General features: G+C 36.3%; 1 protein-coding gene across 3 annotated transcripts in view; it reads left to right on the forward strand.

Annotated features, from left to right (window-relative positions):
- LOC108357948 (lysoplasmalogenase-like protein TMEM86A) overlaps window positions 1-10,200 on the forward strand; it is a 48,205-nt gene extending 38,005 nt beyond the window's left edge. For all 3 annotated transcript variants that reach the window (XM_017609039.1, XM_017609037.1, XM_017609038.1), the window contains exons 2-5: window positions 7,692-7,858; window positions 7,951-8,141; window positions 9,396-9,613; window positions 9,868-10,200. In XM_017609039.1, the coding sequence (XP_017464528.1) occupies window positions 7,716-7,858; window positions 7,951-8,141; window positions 9,396-9,613; window positions 9,868-10,005 (690 nt within the window). In that variant the 5' untranslated portion in view covers window positions 7,692-7,715 and the 3' untranslated portion in view covers window positions 10,006-10,200. The remainder of the gene's footprint in view (window positions 1-7,691; window positions 7,859-7,950; window positions 8,142-9,395; window positions 9,614-9,867) is intronic.
- The last annotated feature ends 3,723 nt before the right edge of the window (window positions 10,201-13,923 follow it).

Genomic DNA, 13,923 nt, shown 5'->3' on the forward strand with positions numbered 1-13,923 from the left:
CTATATCGGAGTAATTTTAGTTCAGAAAAAACACTAAAAACGGCACTAGGCACTAAATAATTTTTTTGGCGTTTTAATTTTCAAAAAGCACTAAATCTAGTGCTTAAAGCACCAAGTTGGCAACTATGCTAAAGCCACACTGATAAGGCCCAATTAGTTATTTGACGGTGGGCTTCAGTCTTTCACACAATACGCTATGCTTAGAAGGCTGATCTTGCGGTAGTTGGCGCGAATGGCGGGGTCGGCTTTTTTGTGGATTGGGCAGAGCATACTTAAAATTCCAGCCGGCAGGCATGCGCTCATCTGACCATATCCTGCATAAGAGTTAATGCATGCACCTTGTGCCGCCGTACTTGAATAGCTCAGCTGGCAGGCTGTCAGCTCCAGCAGCTTTGTTGTTATTCAGTCGTCATAGTCAGGCGGTGGAACATCGACTCTGTCATTATCGACTGGGGGCTCGGGTTCTTCTTCTCCACAACTTTCCGTGCTACTACCATTCAGTAGGGTGGAAAAGTGTTCCCTCCACAATTTAAGTATATTCTGGGCATCGGTCACTAGGTCGCCATTGTTGTTCTTACAGAAGTACGCCCTGGTATTGAAACCTTTGGCCAGCATTTCAAGCTCTTCGCGCTCACGTATTTCGGCCTCTCTCTTCTTATTGCGGCAAATACGTCTCGCTTTTTTCTTAAGCGTTGCGCCCGATTGCAGCGTGGCCCTTTAGGCGGCATCTTTTTTCTTTCCAGATCCCTGACACTCCTCATCGTATCAGTTGTTCTTTCGGGCTCGCTGGAATCCTACTTCTTCGGCGGCGGCACTTAATGAGTGGGAAATGTGGTTCCGCTGCTCGCATATGCCGGTTGGTTGAAGAGTGTGGAGGCTGAGTTTTCCGACTGTGGTTCCAAAGATCCCTTCCTTTCCCACCCTGGCATTGAATTCGCCAAGCACAATTTTGATATCATGGAGATCCTTGGATGCCTCATCCTTTTTTTCTGTCGGGGCATGGGCACGGCTGAGCGAAATGTTGAAGAATCTCGCTTTGATGTGGATTGTGGCTAGACGCTCGTCCACAGTTCTCGGCGACGGGTACTTAAAAATTCAGTGGAAGTCAATGTATTTCTCCGGTGAATTCCATAAAGTCGTGAATACTACTTAGGCGATTGGCAGCATTTTGGTATGGCATGAGTCGAACTTACATACGTAGAGGCTGTGTGCGTCACTTTGTTACGTTTTCTAAACTATCTGTCAGGCGAAAACTCCAAAACGCTTTCAAAACTTTGGTATTTATGCTGAACTCTCAAAACTTTTCTCGTATGCAAATTGTGCCACCCTATTACATGTGTACATATGTATGTTCCGTCCTTTTGTACGCACCAGGAATTTGGCATACTCGAATTGATTCAATCAGCGTTGTTGGGCGGAGTGGCTATTTGCACTTTTTGTTTAACAAATGTAACAACGATAATTGATACAACTACTTTGCGTTCGAACAGAGATATGCATGTATGTAGGTATCCTTGATAATTTAGCGAATTGAGTGACAGGTGAGTGCGCGCGTTTTCGCATTTTTCCTTCCTCACTTGCTTTTGTGTTTAATAAAATGCACTCACATTGTCAAGCTATTCTATAAGACTGTGCATAAGACTGTGTCTCATAAATGGAATGTTTCTCCCCCTTATGAAAATTTCGTTGTCGATCACAAAAAAAATAATTGTGGTAATATTTCAACCACCTATCTTGATTTTTCGCCACTGTGGTGCAGTGGTTAGCAGTGCGCGCTTCCACTATGCAGGGCCTGGGTTCAAGCCCTGCTCAAAGCAGCATCGCAAAAAAAAAAACAGGTAAGAAAGTCTAAGTTCGGGCGGAGCCGAACATTAAATACCCGGCGCAAGTATTAAATATATGTTTTTCACCTTTCCGAAAGCTACCGCTACATAGTAAACCGGGGTGAGTAAATTGGCGTCCTTAAATTTCGAAATACTGAAGTTTCCAGCATTTCTGAAATTTACTGTTATATGAAAACCGGCCGTAATTTTAGTTCGATTTCAATAATTTTCAACGTTTTGCTTCTATGTGGCAAGCACAATAACCACACCGAGTTTGGTACAAATTGGTAGAACGGTTACCGAGATACATATATGTGATCATAAATGGGCGGTGCCACGCCCATTTTTCAAAATTTTATCCTAAACGTATTTCTTGGTAAAGAATTGTTGCAAGCATAAATTTTGAATAAATTAGCTTCAATAATTACTGAATTATCGAAGATTTCGCATTTCTATAAATTACCGTTATATGGGATTTGGGCGTGGTTATTGTCCGATTTTAAAAATTTTCGGCCGTTTCGTATGTTATACCAAGGTCAACAATTGTGCCAAGGTTGGAAGAAATCGGTGCAGCGGTTACCAAGATATACACATGTAACCATAAGTGGGCGTGGCTACGCCCATTTTCCAAAAATTTATAATATTCTTATTTTTCGTCTAAAACTTATTGTAAATATCAATTTTGAGTGAATTATCTTCAGTAGTTACTAAAATATCGCAGTTTTCGTATTTCTGGAAATTACCGTTATATGGGAAGTGGGCGTGGTTAAAGTCCGATTTCGCCCATTTTCAATACCAACCTACCTTGGATTAAGGGAAACCTACATACCAAATTTCGTTGAGATATCTCAATTTTTGCTCGAGTTATCGTGTACACGGACAGACGGACAGACGGACAGACGGACGGACGGACAGACAGACAGACATGGCTTAATCGATTTCTTTTTTCATCCTGATCATTTATGTATACATTTGTCTATATCTATCTCGATTCGTTTTGCCTGTTACAAACAACCGTTATGTGATCAAAGTTATAATACCCTTGTGCACAAGTGCGCTCGGGTATAAATATATATAGAAGAAAGGCTTTTATATCCGAGCGCACTTGTGCATAAGGGTATATCAACTTTGTTCGCATAACGGTTGTTTGTAACAACCAACAAATGTATATATAAATGATCAGAATGAAAAGAGAAGTCGATTAAGCCATATCTGTCTGTCCGTCCGTCTGTCCGTGTACACGATAACTCAAGCAAAAATTGAGATATATCAACGAAATTCCGTATGTAGGTTGCCCTTTATCCAAGGTAGGATGGTATAAAAAATGGGCGAAATTGGACTGTAACCACGCCCATTTCCCGTATAACGGTATTTTCGAAAAATGCATAAACTGCGATATTTCAGTAAATATTAGATGAAAACTGCTGAAAATTAGTATGTGGAGTAGAATTGTGGTAAAACATAATTTAGTTATGAAACTTTTGAAAAATGGGCGTGACCCCGCCCACTTATGAGGAAATGCTGTATCTCAGTAGTCGCTTCACCAATCCTTACCAAACTCGGTACGAGGCTTGGGTAGAGTCTAGCTATAACCACGCCCACCTTCCATATAACAGTAATTTACAGTAACACGAAAACTACGATAAATCAGTAACTACTGGAGCTAATTCACTTCAAATCGATGATTGCAATAACCACTTGGCAGAAAATAAGAATATCATAAATGTTTGGATAACGGGCGTGGCGCCGTCCACTTATGACCACAAATGTGTATCTCGGTAACTGATTTGTCACTTTCCACCAAACTCGGTGCACTTAATAAACTTATTCAAATCGGACTAAAATTACACCCGCTTCCCGTACAACGTTAAATTTCAGAAATACGAAAACTCCGATATTTCAATAACTGAGGACATTAATTTACCTCAAGTTAATCGTTCAATCTCCTAACAATAAATAGGCCTGCTATAGACTTTTAGGAATTGGGCGTAGCACCGCCACCTTTATAACTACAAAGGTGTACCTCGGTAACCACTTTATCGATTTGTACCTAACTAGGTTCAATTAAATATATCATTAAGTCTTACTCTGAATATTACCGAATTTTTGAAATCGTGTAAACACCCCTACTTATCATGCAAAGATAGTTCAGAGAAAGTTAAAACAACGAGATTTGATACCTGTGCCGGGAATATAAAGTTCGGTTTCGCCCGAACTTATACTTCTTTACTTGTTTCTTAACAGCGATCGCACCTCGACAGGCAATGGCAAACCTCCGAGTGTATTTCTGCCATGAAAAACAGCTTCTCATAAAAATACAATCGCCGTTCGGAGTCGTCGTAAAACTGTAGGTCCCTCCCCTTTATGTGACAACATCAAGGCGCACGCCACAAATCGCAGGAGAAGCTCGGCCAAACAATAACATATGTATAAGCATCAATCTATTATTACCAGGGAACGGATTTTTAGGACCTAAAAACCTATAAAAAAGGCAAAGTAAAATAACAAAATAGGCTGGAAAAGACAAAATAAAATAGCGAAAAAGGCAGGAAAAGGCACTAGGTATTACAAAATAGGCAAAAAAAGGCAAAAAAAAATAGCGAAAAAGGCAAGAAGAGGCACTAGGTATTGCAAAAAAACAAAATAAGGCACTAAAAAAAGACAGAAAATACGAAGAACAATAAAAACAAACATTTATTTTAGAAATGTTTATATTACAAGTAAAAAGAGAAAAACTTTCATTATATGAAATCCATGATAAAAACATTACAAGGTAAATTCATTCTCTCAATTCGTCGGCCATGATTTTTTTCTGACGTTTGCCAACATTTTAAAATCATATAAAATTGAAAATAAAAAAATTAAATTGTTCACAATTGTTGTTGTTTGGGATTGAAAATGAGAATGTGTGTGTGAGTTTGAGTTTTGATTTTAAAATTATATTGTTGGCAAACGTCAGACTGCCTCTCAATGGTTTTACCTTGTTATGTTTTTATCATGTATGAAATATTTGTACTTTGTGTCTTTGACTATTTTATCCTTTCGAGTTTCTAACTCATAAAACTTCAATCTGTATAGTTGTAGTAACATTGACCCACAAGATGCATTTTGAAGTTTTCTGGCAGCATTTTCATTAAATTTTCGAGAAAAAAGTCTTGAATATACTAAATGTGCGCTCGACGTAAGTTGATACCAGATGAGCCCAATTTAAATATGGAACGTTTGAAACGTTCATATTATCAGGAATAAGGGCGTTTTCCTCGCCCTTTACAATTGTATCCACACCCCTTATTGTCTCCAAGCCTACGTTACCTGAGAAAACGGCTTTGAATTTTTCCAACACCAATTTGGCAAGAGATCCCTGCGCTTCTATAAACCACATGGGCATGTGAATATTTTTTAATCTTAAAAAAAAATTGTGAATGCTATAATCCCTTTTTTAAAGGTAAAAAAGGCNTTTGAATTTTTCCAACACCAATTTGGCAAGAGATCCCTGCGCTTCTATAAACCACATGGGCATGTGAATATTTTTTAATCTTAAAAAAAAATTGTGAATGCTATAATCCCTTTTTTAAAGGTAAAAAAGGCAAAAAAGGCGAATATCTTAAAAAAGGCAACATCAAATGTGTATATATGGAATCAGGAAAAGCTAAATCGTGGGCATTCTTAACCGAATATACTCTATCTCTTTAAATAAATAAAATCCGTTCCCTGATTATTACCATTACTTTAATTTTTTAAAAATATAGCAAATGAAAACAAACTCTTAGCTCATTCAATTTTAGTATAATAAGGGCCGTTTCACTAACTCTGGTTAACAGTAATCCCCAGTTAAATACCGTTGCCGACGTAACAGACTCCACGCCTATTACATTGTGTCGGTAACGTCGGCAAGGATGTTTAACTCGAGATTAGTGTTAACCGGGCATAGTTAAAACGGTCCTAAGTGTCATCGTTATCGAGGTCTTCGGCTCCATGCACATAACAGGCTGTCGGTAACGTCGATAACGATGTTTATCTGGAGATTAGTGTCAACCAGGCTTTGAGCACATGGTCCTAAGTGCAAGTTTAAAATAGTACGAGTTACGGTTGATTTTTGGCTTTGGATTTTGTATGGAAGACAATTACTGATGCCGTGAATAAAAAAAAAATCCAAAAATCAACGGTGAGTCCTATCTACGTCAAACGTGCGCTTGTCATATTAAAATTGAATGGAATACAGAGTTTTTCTTATTTGTTATATTTAATTGTTTATTAAAAGAAAAAGTAGATAGCGGAAAAAGTTGTTTTCACTAAAAACTTGTATTTTTGCGAGCGCCAACTGAAAAACTAAGATAGGGGGCTGAAATTTTTCCAAGATTCCATAATAATATTACTTTTTTTCAAGGAATTGTTGTTAGCATCATTTTTGTGCAAATTAGCGTGGGGATTAGAGATGGGCACGTAACTAAATACTCAATTCCGAAATTGAATTTTAAGTCTCGAACTCGCCCATACCGACATTTTTCAGAATTGTACCCCCGGTCCCATGGGTTCCGAAATCTAAATAAAAAAATAATCGGGAAATGATTTTGGTCCGTTTCCGCCTGCAAACATTTTAAAGACCTTCCCGATACTGTTTATCCCGGCCATTTTGAAATCAGTACCGTGGGTCCCGATATCGCGCGCCCATCTGTAGTATCTTCGCTGACAATGGCCAAGGCGCTGAGTGACGTTTTTTTTGGAAAAGTGTTTTTAATGTTTCATTACTTTCCTCCAAGATACCGATATTCAAAGGCATTCATCCATATGCACATACATATGTATCAAAAAAAATTTTAAATTTATTGACATCTTTGGATCAGCTCTAGTGCTGCACTTTTCAATTTTTTAGAGTAGTAAAAACCCTAATTTTTGGCAAGTATTTTGAGGCCACTTAAAGGTTAAAAAGAAGTGGGTGTCGTATAGAGTGAGGTGGAAATTATTAGGGCATGGATCTAGATCAATGTCCAAGGATAGTGCGCAGCCTTCGGTATTCCAAGCCCTATTATTTGCAGTCCTCAAGGACGAGGACGACATGATGGAATTAAGGGGGAGGGGCATCGGGCCAAATGCGTACAAGTCCTTTAACAGCCTTTAAACTATGTACTTCTAAGCTAGACATTGCAAGTCTCAGCTAAATTATGTTGGTAAATATAACAAACTTATTTCACTTTAAATACTCTTCAAGTGACAGATCACACGGGAATATCTGCTGATTTGGTTATAAAGGACTGTAACTAACTACCTTTGGATATAAGCTATCAATATAAATTCAATTTTATATATTTTTATTTATTTAAATACTTATTTTATTTAACATAACATATTTGCTATTTGTTTACATGTTCTTTTGTAGGTGGTGTCATATTTGAATTCGATCAAATATAACATCAAAATGATAATATAAAATTTCGTCCTTTATTTTAATTGTCCTGAATTCGAAAAAGAATATGCGAAGTGCAGAAAAGAAGTATATTGAAAGTAATTTTTTTATGAGGATATTGAAATAGAAACTTGTGAAGAAAACAAACTCCCGATAACATTTGCATGACTCCTGCACGGCTTTACAACTAACTTAACGTTAGTTTTGTCATAGCTAATTAAAAGTTAGTTATTTATCGAACTCCCGCAAAAAAGCTAACTAGAAGTTGGTTATTTTAATCAATTGACAAATTGTTCCTGCAGGGTATCTACAACAAAATAAAGCATTCGCTGACCAACACAGTTTTAAATACAAATACATACATATGTAAGTATTTTTAAGTAGGGTTCCCACTTTAAAATCGTGCAATTGAAAATTTTTCTAGGTAGAAATACTATATTTTTCTATTGTTTTTGTAATTTCAGCTCAAATCTCAAATATGGAAATTGATGCCATTCTTTAACGCTGTTGTTCTTTATTTTGCCTTCGTAAAAGATCCACACGGTGAATTATGGACGACGGTGCTGAAATGTCTCCCCATTCTAATGCTGATATTCTATGTTGTAGCCAAAGGATTTGCGCTCACACCAGCGTAAGTCTTTTCAAATTAACAACACAGTCGATTATGTCTTTCTTACCAAGTTTTTTTTTTTTTTGTTTTTTTTTTGTTTTTGATTAACACAGCTACAGACGCTCACAACGTATACTACTCGGATTAATCGGCTCATGCGCCGGTGATGCATTGCTCAGTGTGAATCTCTTCCCACATGGAATGGGTGCATTTGCTATCGGGCATATCTGGTACATATCAGCGTTTGGTTGGAAACCACTGAAGCTGGCAGTCGGTGTAACACTGTACATTAGTGGAGCAATTGGTAAACAAAGTTAAGATAATAATGCGGGTTTTCATGATATGATGAATAAGTTGCTTAGTGCTAATTGCTAATAAAAAAGTTTACGGGTGCTGTAAATATGGGGAATAATTTGTTAAAGTAAGCAGCGTAAAAATATTGAGGCATATTGATAGTCAAAATAAAGTCGACTCTAAAGCTGGCTGCAGCTTTGTGACATAGGGTCGTTTTGAGGTACTCGCATAGGGTACTCGTATTGAGAGGACAAAATTATCCAGGAGAAAAAATTCTGAGAATTTAGCAGCATTCGCTCTCAAAGGGACAAAATATTTACAGAATAACGAGAACGCAAAATTTGCAAAAACTTCGAAACAGCTAATCACTTCCACAGTTGCCACTGGTGGGTCTTTTGGCAATTTACTTTCTGCTTGGCACATTTTCCCTGAATTTGCATTTTATGCAATTGCAAACTTTTGGAAACGAAAATTACAAATTAATTAAATCGGAATGTATGAAATATTTTTCTAAAAATAAAAGAGAATATCCTCCAAAAACTCATCCTTGATCCAAAAAAGTTAGTAAATATCTACAAATGTACATTTAAAATTATAAAATTCTAATTTCAACAATCAACCTACCAAAACTGACAAATTCCGTCAACAGAATTTCAGCTTGCTGCATTTTTATCTATTTTGGTATATTTAAAGGACAATTATGTTACAAACGAAAAATTACATGCGGCAAGCATAGTCAGCACACACTAAAGTAAACAAACTGGAGATTAATAGTAAATTAACTCAACAAACTTGTGCTTAATAACTTTACTCTCTTTTTCGTTATATACTAGCATTAATAATAAAATTTGCCATAAATATATAATTCAAAGAGGTCATATTTTCTTTTGTTTATTTACAAACATATGCTTATGATCAGCACATTTTCTTACTTGCAATTTGCAAATTTTTTGGGCAGGAGAACCCAAAACCAGTAAAAGTTTTCTAAAGCCTTTGATAGTTTTGCGTACGAGTATACTCCTATAATTTTCAATGCAGTATCTGTTAAAAAAGGTACAACTAACTTTTGACTATGAATATGCCGTAGTGTTTATTATTACGAAAACAATTTAAATAACGAAAAAAGATGCTAAGCACACAATTTCGTGAATACCCTTATCTAAAATTTTACCGTAAATGCAATAACGTGAATACATACATATGTACATATTGTATTTTATATAGATATACTACATTTTATACTTTTTCTACGAAATTTTTTTAGGAGTTTCAGTGGTATACAATCGCCTCGACGCCGTACTCGCCATTGGTCTTCCTATCTATACTGCTCTCTTATTGACCACATGTTGGCGAGCCATCGCACGCGCTCTCCCAAGCTCGAGCTTCATAGATACGTTCTGTGCAGTGGGTGCAGTGCTCTTTCTCATATCCGATATATTCATTGGCATTAATATGTTCTTGATTTCAGTGCCGTATTCAAGAGTTAGTAATATTCATATATATTATATTTAGATACCTCTTTAGTACATATTTTGCTCATTCATATAAAACTCTCATCACAAAAAAATAAGAAATTGTTAAGACTCCAGGATATTAATAGTCGGATTCACGAACGCTATTTAAGTGAAAAATATTATTTTTTTTTCATTCAATATGAATTGACAGAAGGAAAAAATCATTTTTCACTTAAATTGCTGGTTAAAGCGGCAGTAAGAATACCTTCTATATTTTTTCAGATACTCATCATGTCCACGTATTATACTGCTCAATTTGCAATAGCGTTCAGCACTGCCAATGAAAGCCCGGACTTTTGGAAGCATATGGGCAATGGTAAACCGGCGCTCAAAGGTCATCGCGTTAAATCAAAAGACTGATCAGTCACCGATAAACTTGGGCTTAATTAGAAGAAAAGTAGCTCAAATTGAGAAGCAATAAAATTTTCATATGTAAACTGCGTTGCCTATATCGAACTGTCACCACCAAAAAAAAAACCAAAAATAAACCCAAATACTTCCATCGTACTTTTACTCTGAAAATTTTCAAGAATAAAGGTTACTTTAACAAATATATATTTATGTAGAGAAACCTGTATTTATGCATGAATATACATATGTATAACTAGATACGTACATATGTATGTGTTTAAAATTGTATATAACCGAAGGTATTATCAACTTATTTATTCTTCATAGTGTAGGTATTATAAATGTGTCAATTTATCTCTAGGTGTACGTAGCTGATCTAATTATACTTATCAGTAGATTTTAGAATTTCGTGTTAATATTTAACAGTTAATAAAGAAATTTATGTATGTATTACGAAATAATAATAAATAAGAAATTTGTTTTTATTTATACATACATAATCATAAAAACAAATGTTCGAGTGCCAATGCAGATAGGTCGCTGTGGTACGACGTTCATCGGGCTGGCATTGTGCCTACCTTAGGGAAAACAGACATCGACGTTTTTCTTTGATTCGATGTATCGAAATGTACATCGATATTTTTCGATGCATCGAAGAGCATACATCGATTTGCATAGGATTTTTCAGATAATGTTTCACAACAAAATATGTTATTAGCAAAATTGTACAAAGCTGGAAATAAATTACTGCCACTGAGGTAATTATGTTTCTAACGGAACTTTTGGAGCGATTTTAATTTCTTGGTCAAAGTCACTTCTCTTTATTGTACAATTAAAAAACTAAAATGACGGTTCAATGTACTATAGATGCCAGTTTTGAAATAACATCGATGCATCGATAATGCAAAACCGCGTATGTAAGGTCACCAAGATTTTAGAGGAGAGAGTAAAAATATATGCTACTCTTGATCAGCGGTATTGCAGCGATGCTGTTATTTTGCAGTACATAGTTTAATATCGATATCTTGGCATGAATAGATAAGACTTCATGCCTGGAGCTTCCTATGAGAAAATCAAATTTTTGGCACAAATGTCAGTTATGCGGTTTTGCAAAACGACAATAGGCGGTTTTGCTCTTTAAACGGCGATATGTATAATCAGCTGACTAAATTCGTTATACCCGAGCGCACTTGCGCAAAACGAATCGGGTAAATAGATATAGACAAATGTATACATAAATTATCAGAATGAAAACAGAAATCGATTAAGCGGTGACTGTCTGTCCCTCCGCCCGTTCATCCGCCCGCCCGCTTTTTCACGCGATAACTCGAGTAAAAAATTGAGATATCTTAACGAAGCTTGGTATGTGTACTTCTTTTCAGTGTAGGACGGATGGTATTGAAAATGGGCAAAATCAGACAATAACCACGCCTACCTCCCATATAACGGCAATTTTCAGAAATACGAAAATTGCGATATTTTAGTAACTATGTGCTGAAGCTTATTTACTCAAAATTAATATATCAATCATTTTTAGACGGAATATATATATATATATATATAAAATCCCAAAATAACGAATTTTTATTATAAAAATCATAACGGTTACGGTCCCTGTTTTAAAGTAGCCTCTCTCAAAAAGTTTTGCAGGAGAGTGCAAGTTGCACTGCCAGCTGGTGTCCATAGTTGCATTACAAACGTAATAGGGGTCTTCGTCTAAAGTGATAAAGGGATCAATTGCTTAAAATTTGTCAGTTTATCCGTATCCTTTCATGAACGCACCTTGGTAAATACTCGCATAAAACTGTTGATTATTTAACTTATATGGCTAGTTACGTTTCATTCTTACCTCGTCCATTGTGTTCATTTGATTTTATTATGTGTTCGTAGCAAGAGCGACTGCCTGACAACCTGTCCACCAAAGTCGTTTGATAAAGTGATAAACTTTGGTTAAATAGATTTCCATACAAAGTTTGACAGTTCATTTATCAAAATGATAAATTTATCACTTTATCAAGTTCATCAAGAATTTATCACTTTTGATGAAGACCCCTAATAAATTTGTATAGAAATGCTTTCGAGTGGACAAAAAACGAGACCTACGTACATATAGTCTGATGAGCAAATGTGGCGATTTCCGAAATACCTATTACTTCTACCATTTTTTCAAATTATTGTCGCTTTTCCACAATAAGTTGAGCCTCAAGCTCAATAAAAACTGTTGAATATATTTGTTAGTTGCCTTAACTGCATGCAAATTTTAAAACGCGTCTTCGTTTTTACACCAAAATCATAATTATTTTATTATTTTCAACCGTACCTGCATACGCTCATGTGATCACATGAAGAAAACATTTATCATTTACAAAACTTAACCCGCCATCCGACAGGTGGGTTTTCACAAAACCCACTGAAATAAAGCCTTTTATATTTTAGTACCAGGATTTTCACTAAAATTTCGTGAATATTATTTTAAAAACTTGAACTTTTTTAATGACGCTGTAGGGAGGGACTCAAAAGTGACACAAAAGGACGCCGAGACACGTAGACTTAATTTTGAGTTGTATGTTATGGATCTGTATACCGATGTTCTAGATCAGGTAATTTTCGCGAATAAAAAAAGATAATAATAATAAGATTGTTGCTTTGAACTTCGGACTAAAACCTGTGGAACTGTCAGACTACAATTTTACTCTCTCAAGTGAGAGTAAAAGGAGACCAGGTGCAGAAATGTACGGGAACGCAAAAAGCACTATTTCCTGTAAAAATTTCACTCGGTTTGTTTAAATGTCATTGGTACAACACTGATTTGGCTGAAATATCACCAAATACTTATTTAAATCTATACATATTCAAACATTTCGTTGTTTACTTTCAAATATAAGGTTCCTAAGGCTTTCGCCGCGTTCTGTTTTTGTTTACAAATGCAGCCCTGCCCATCGTTTGACACTTTTCATGAACTTACAGGAAAAAACAAACTCCGGACTAAATCCTGTAACTTCTGACTACGAAAAGTTGCTCAGTTACTCTCTCAAAAGTGTTCCCATAGGTTTTGTGTCTATAGGAACGAGTTCCTGTAAGTTCCTGTAAACCGGACTGCTATTGGAACAGACTAAAAGCGAAGGTAAACAACATGCGTTCGCCGGCAAATGCGTCCCGCCGTCAACGTCAAATAAAATTGAACACGTGTGTTTGTATGACAGCTGTTACAGACGACGCCGTTAGGAATGCGTTAACGTAGTTGCCGTCGAAACAAAGAACGTAGATAACAAGAAGGGACAACTGGTTATAATTGTAGCGAAGGCGCGCAACAGGGGCGTGCCTTCTCTTTTGCCCTAGTCCGTTTTTTGATTGGATGAAAAGATAAGGCACGACCCTGTTGCGCACTTTCGCCACAATTATAACGAGTTGTCTCTTCTTGTTATCTACGTTCTTTGGTCGAAAGTAATCCAACTCGCTACTTTTCTGTTGCGTTCATGCGTTGACATTTGAAATAACATTTGTGGATATGCTTATCAGCTGTGTTTTGTTTACAAAACAATGAGCGGCACGACGCACAGTGTTTCGACTATATGGAGGCAGGTGGAAATAATAGTACACCTGCACCGATTTCACTGAAACTTGACGTGTGTTCTAGTTTTGCTTAGAAATAGAGAATTATGAAATTTTGTAAACATGGAATAATTGCCACGCCCTCTACTCTTGGTGGCGGAAACATTAAATTTCATCCGATTTCGATGAAATTTAGTTTGTGGTCTTTATTTTATTAGAAAAACCTAAATATAAAATATGGGGAAGATTGGATCACTATAACGTGCAAAACTCACAAAAATGTGGTCCCAGTCATTAAATGTGATGGAATTTTAGTTAATTTTCGTTTCCTGCTTTCCACTCCCAGAAAACGAAGGTTATACTATGAAATGACTC

This window comes from Rhagoletis zephyria, unplaced genomic scaffold (assembly GCF_001687245.7).
Source record: "Rhagoletis zephyria isolate East Lansing unplaced genomic scaffold, Rhagoletis_zephyria_1.1 Rzeph_scaffold_00184, whole genome shotgun sequence".
Classification (NCBI taxonomy): domain Eukaryota; kingdom Metazoa; phylum Arthropoda; class Insecta; order Diptera; family Tephritidae; genus Rhagoletis; species Rhagoletis zephyria.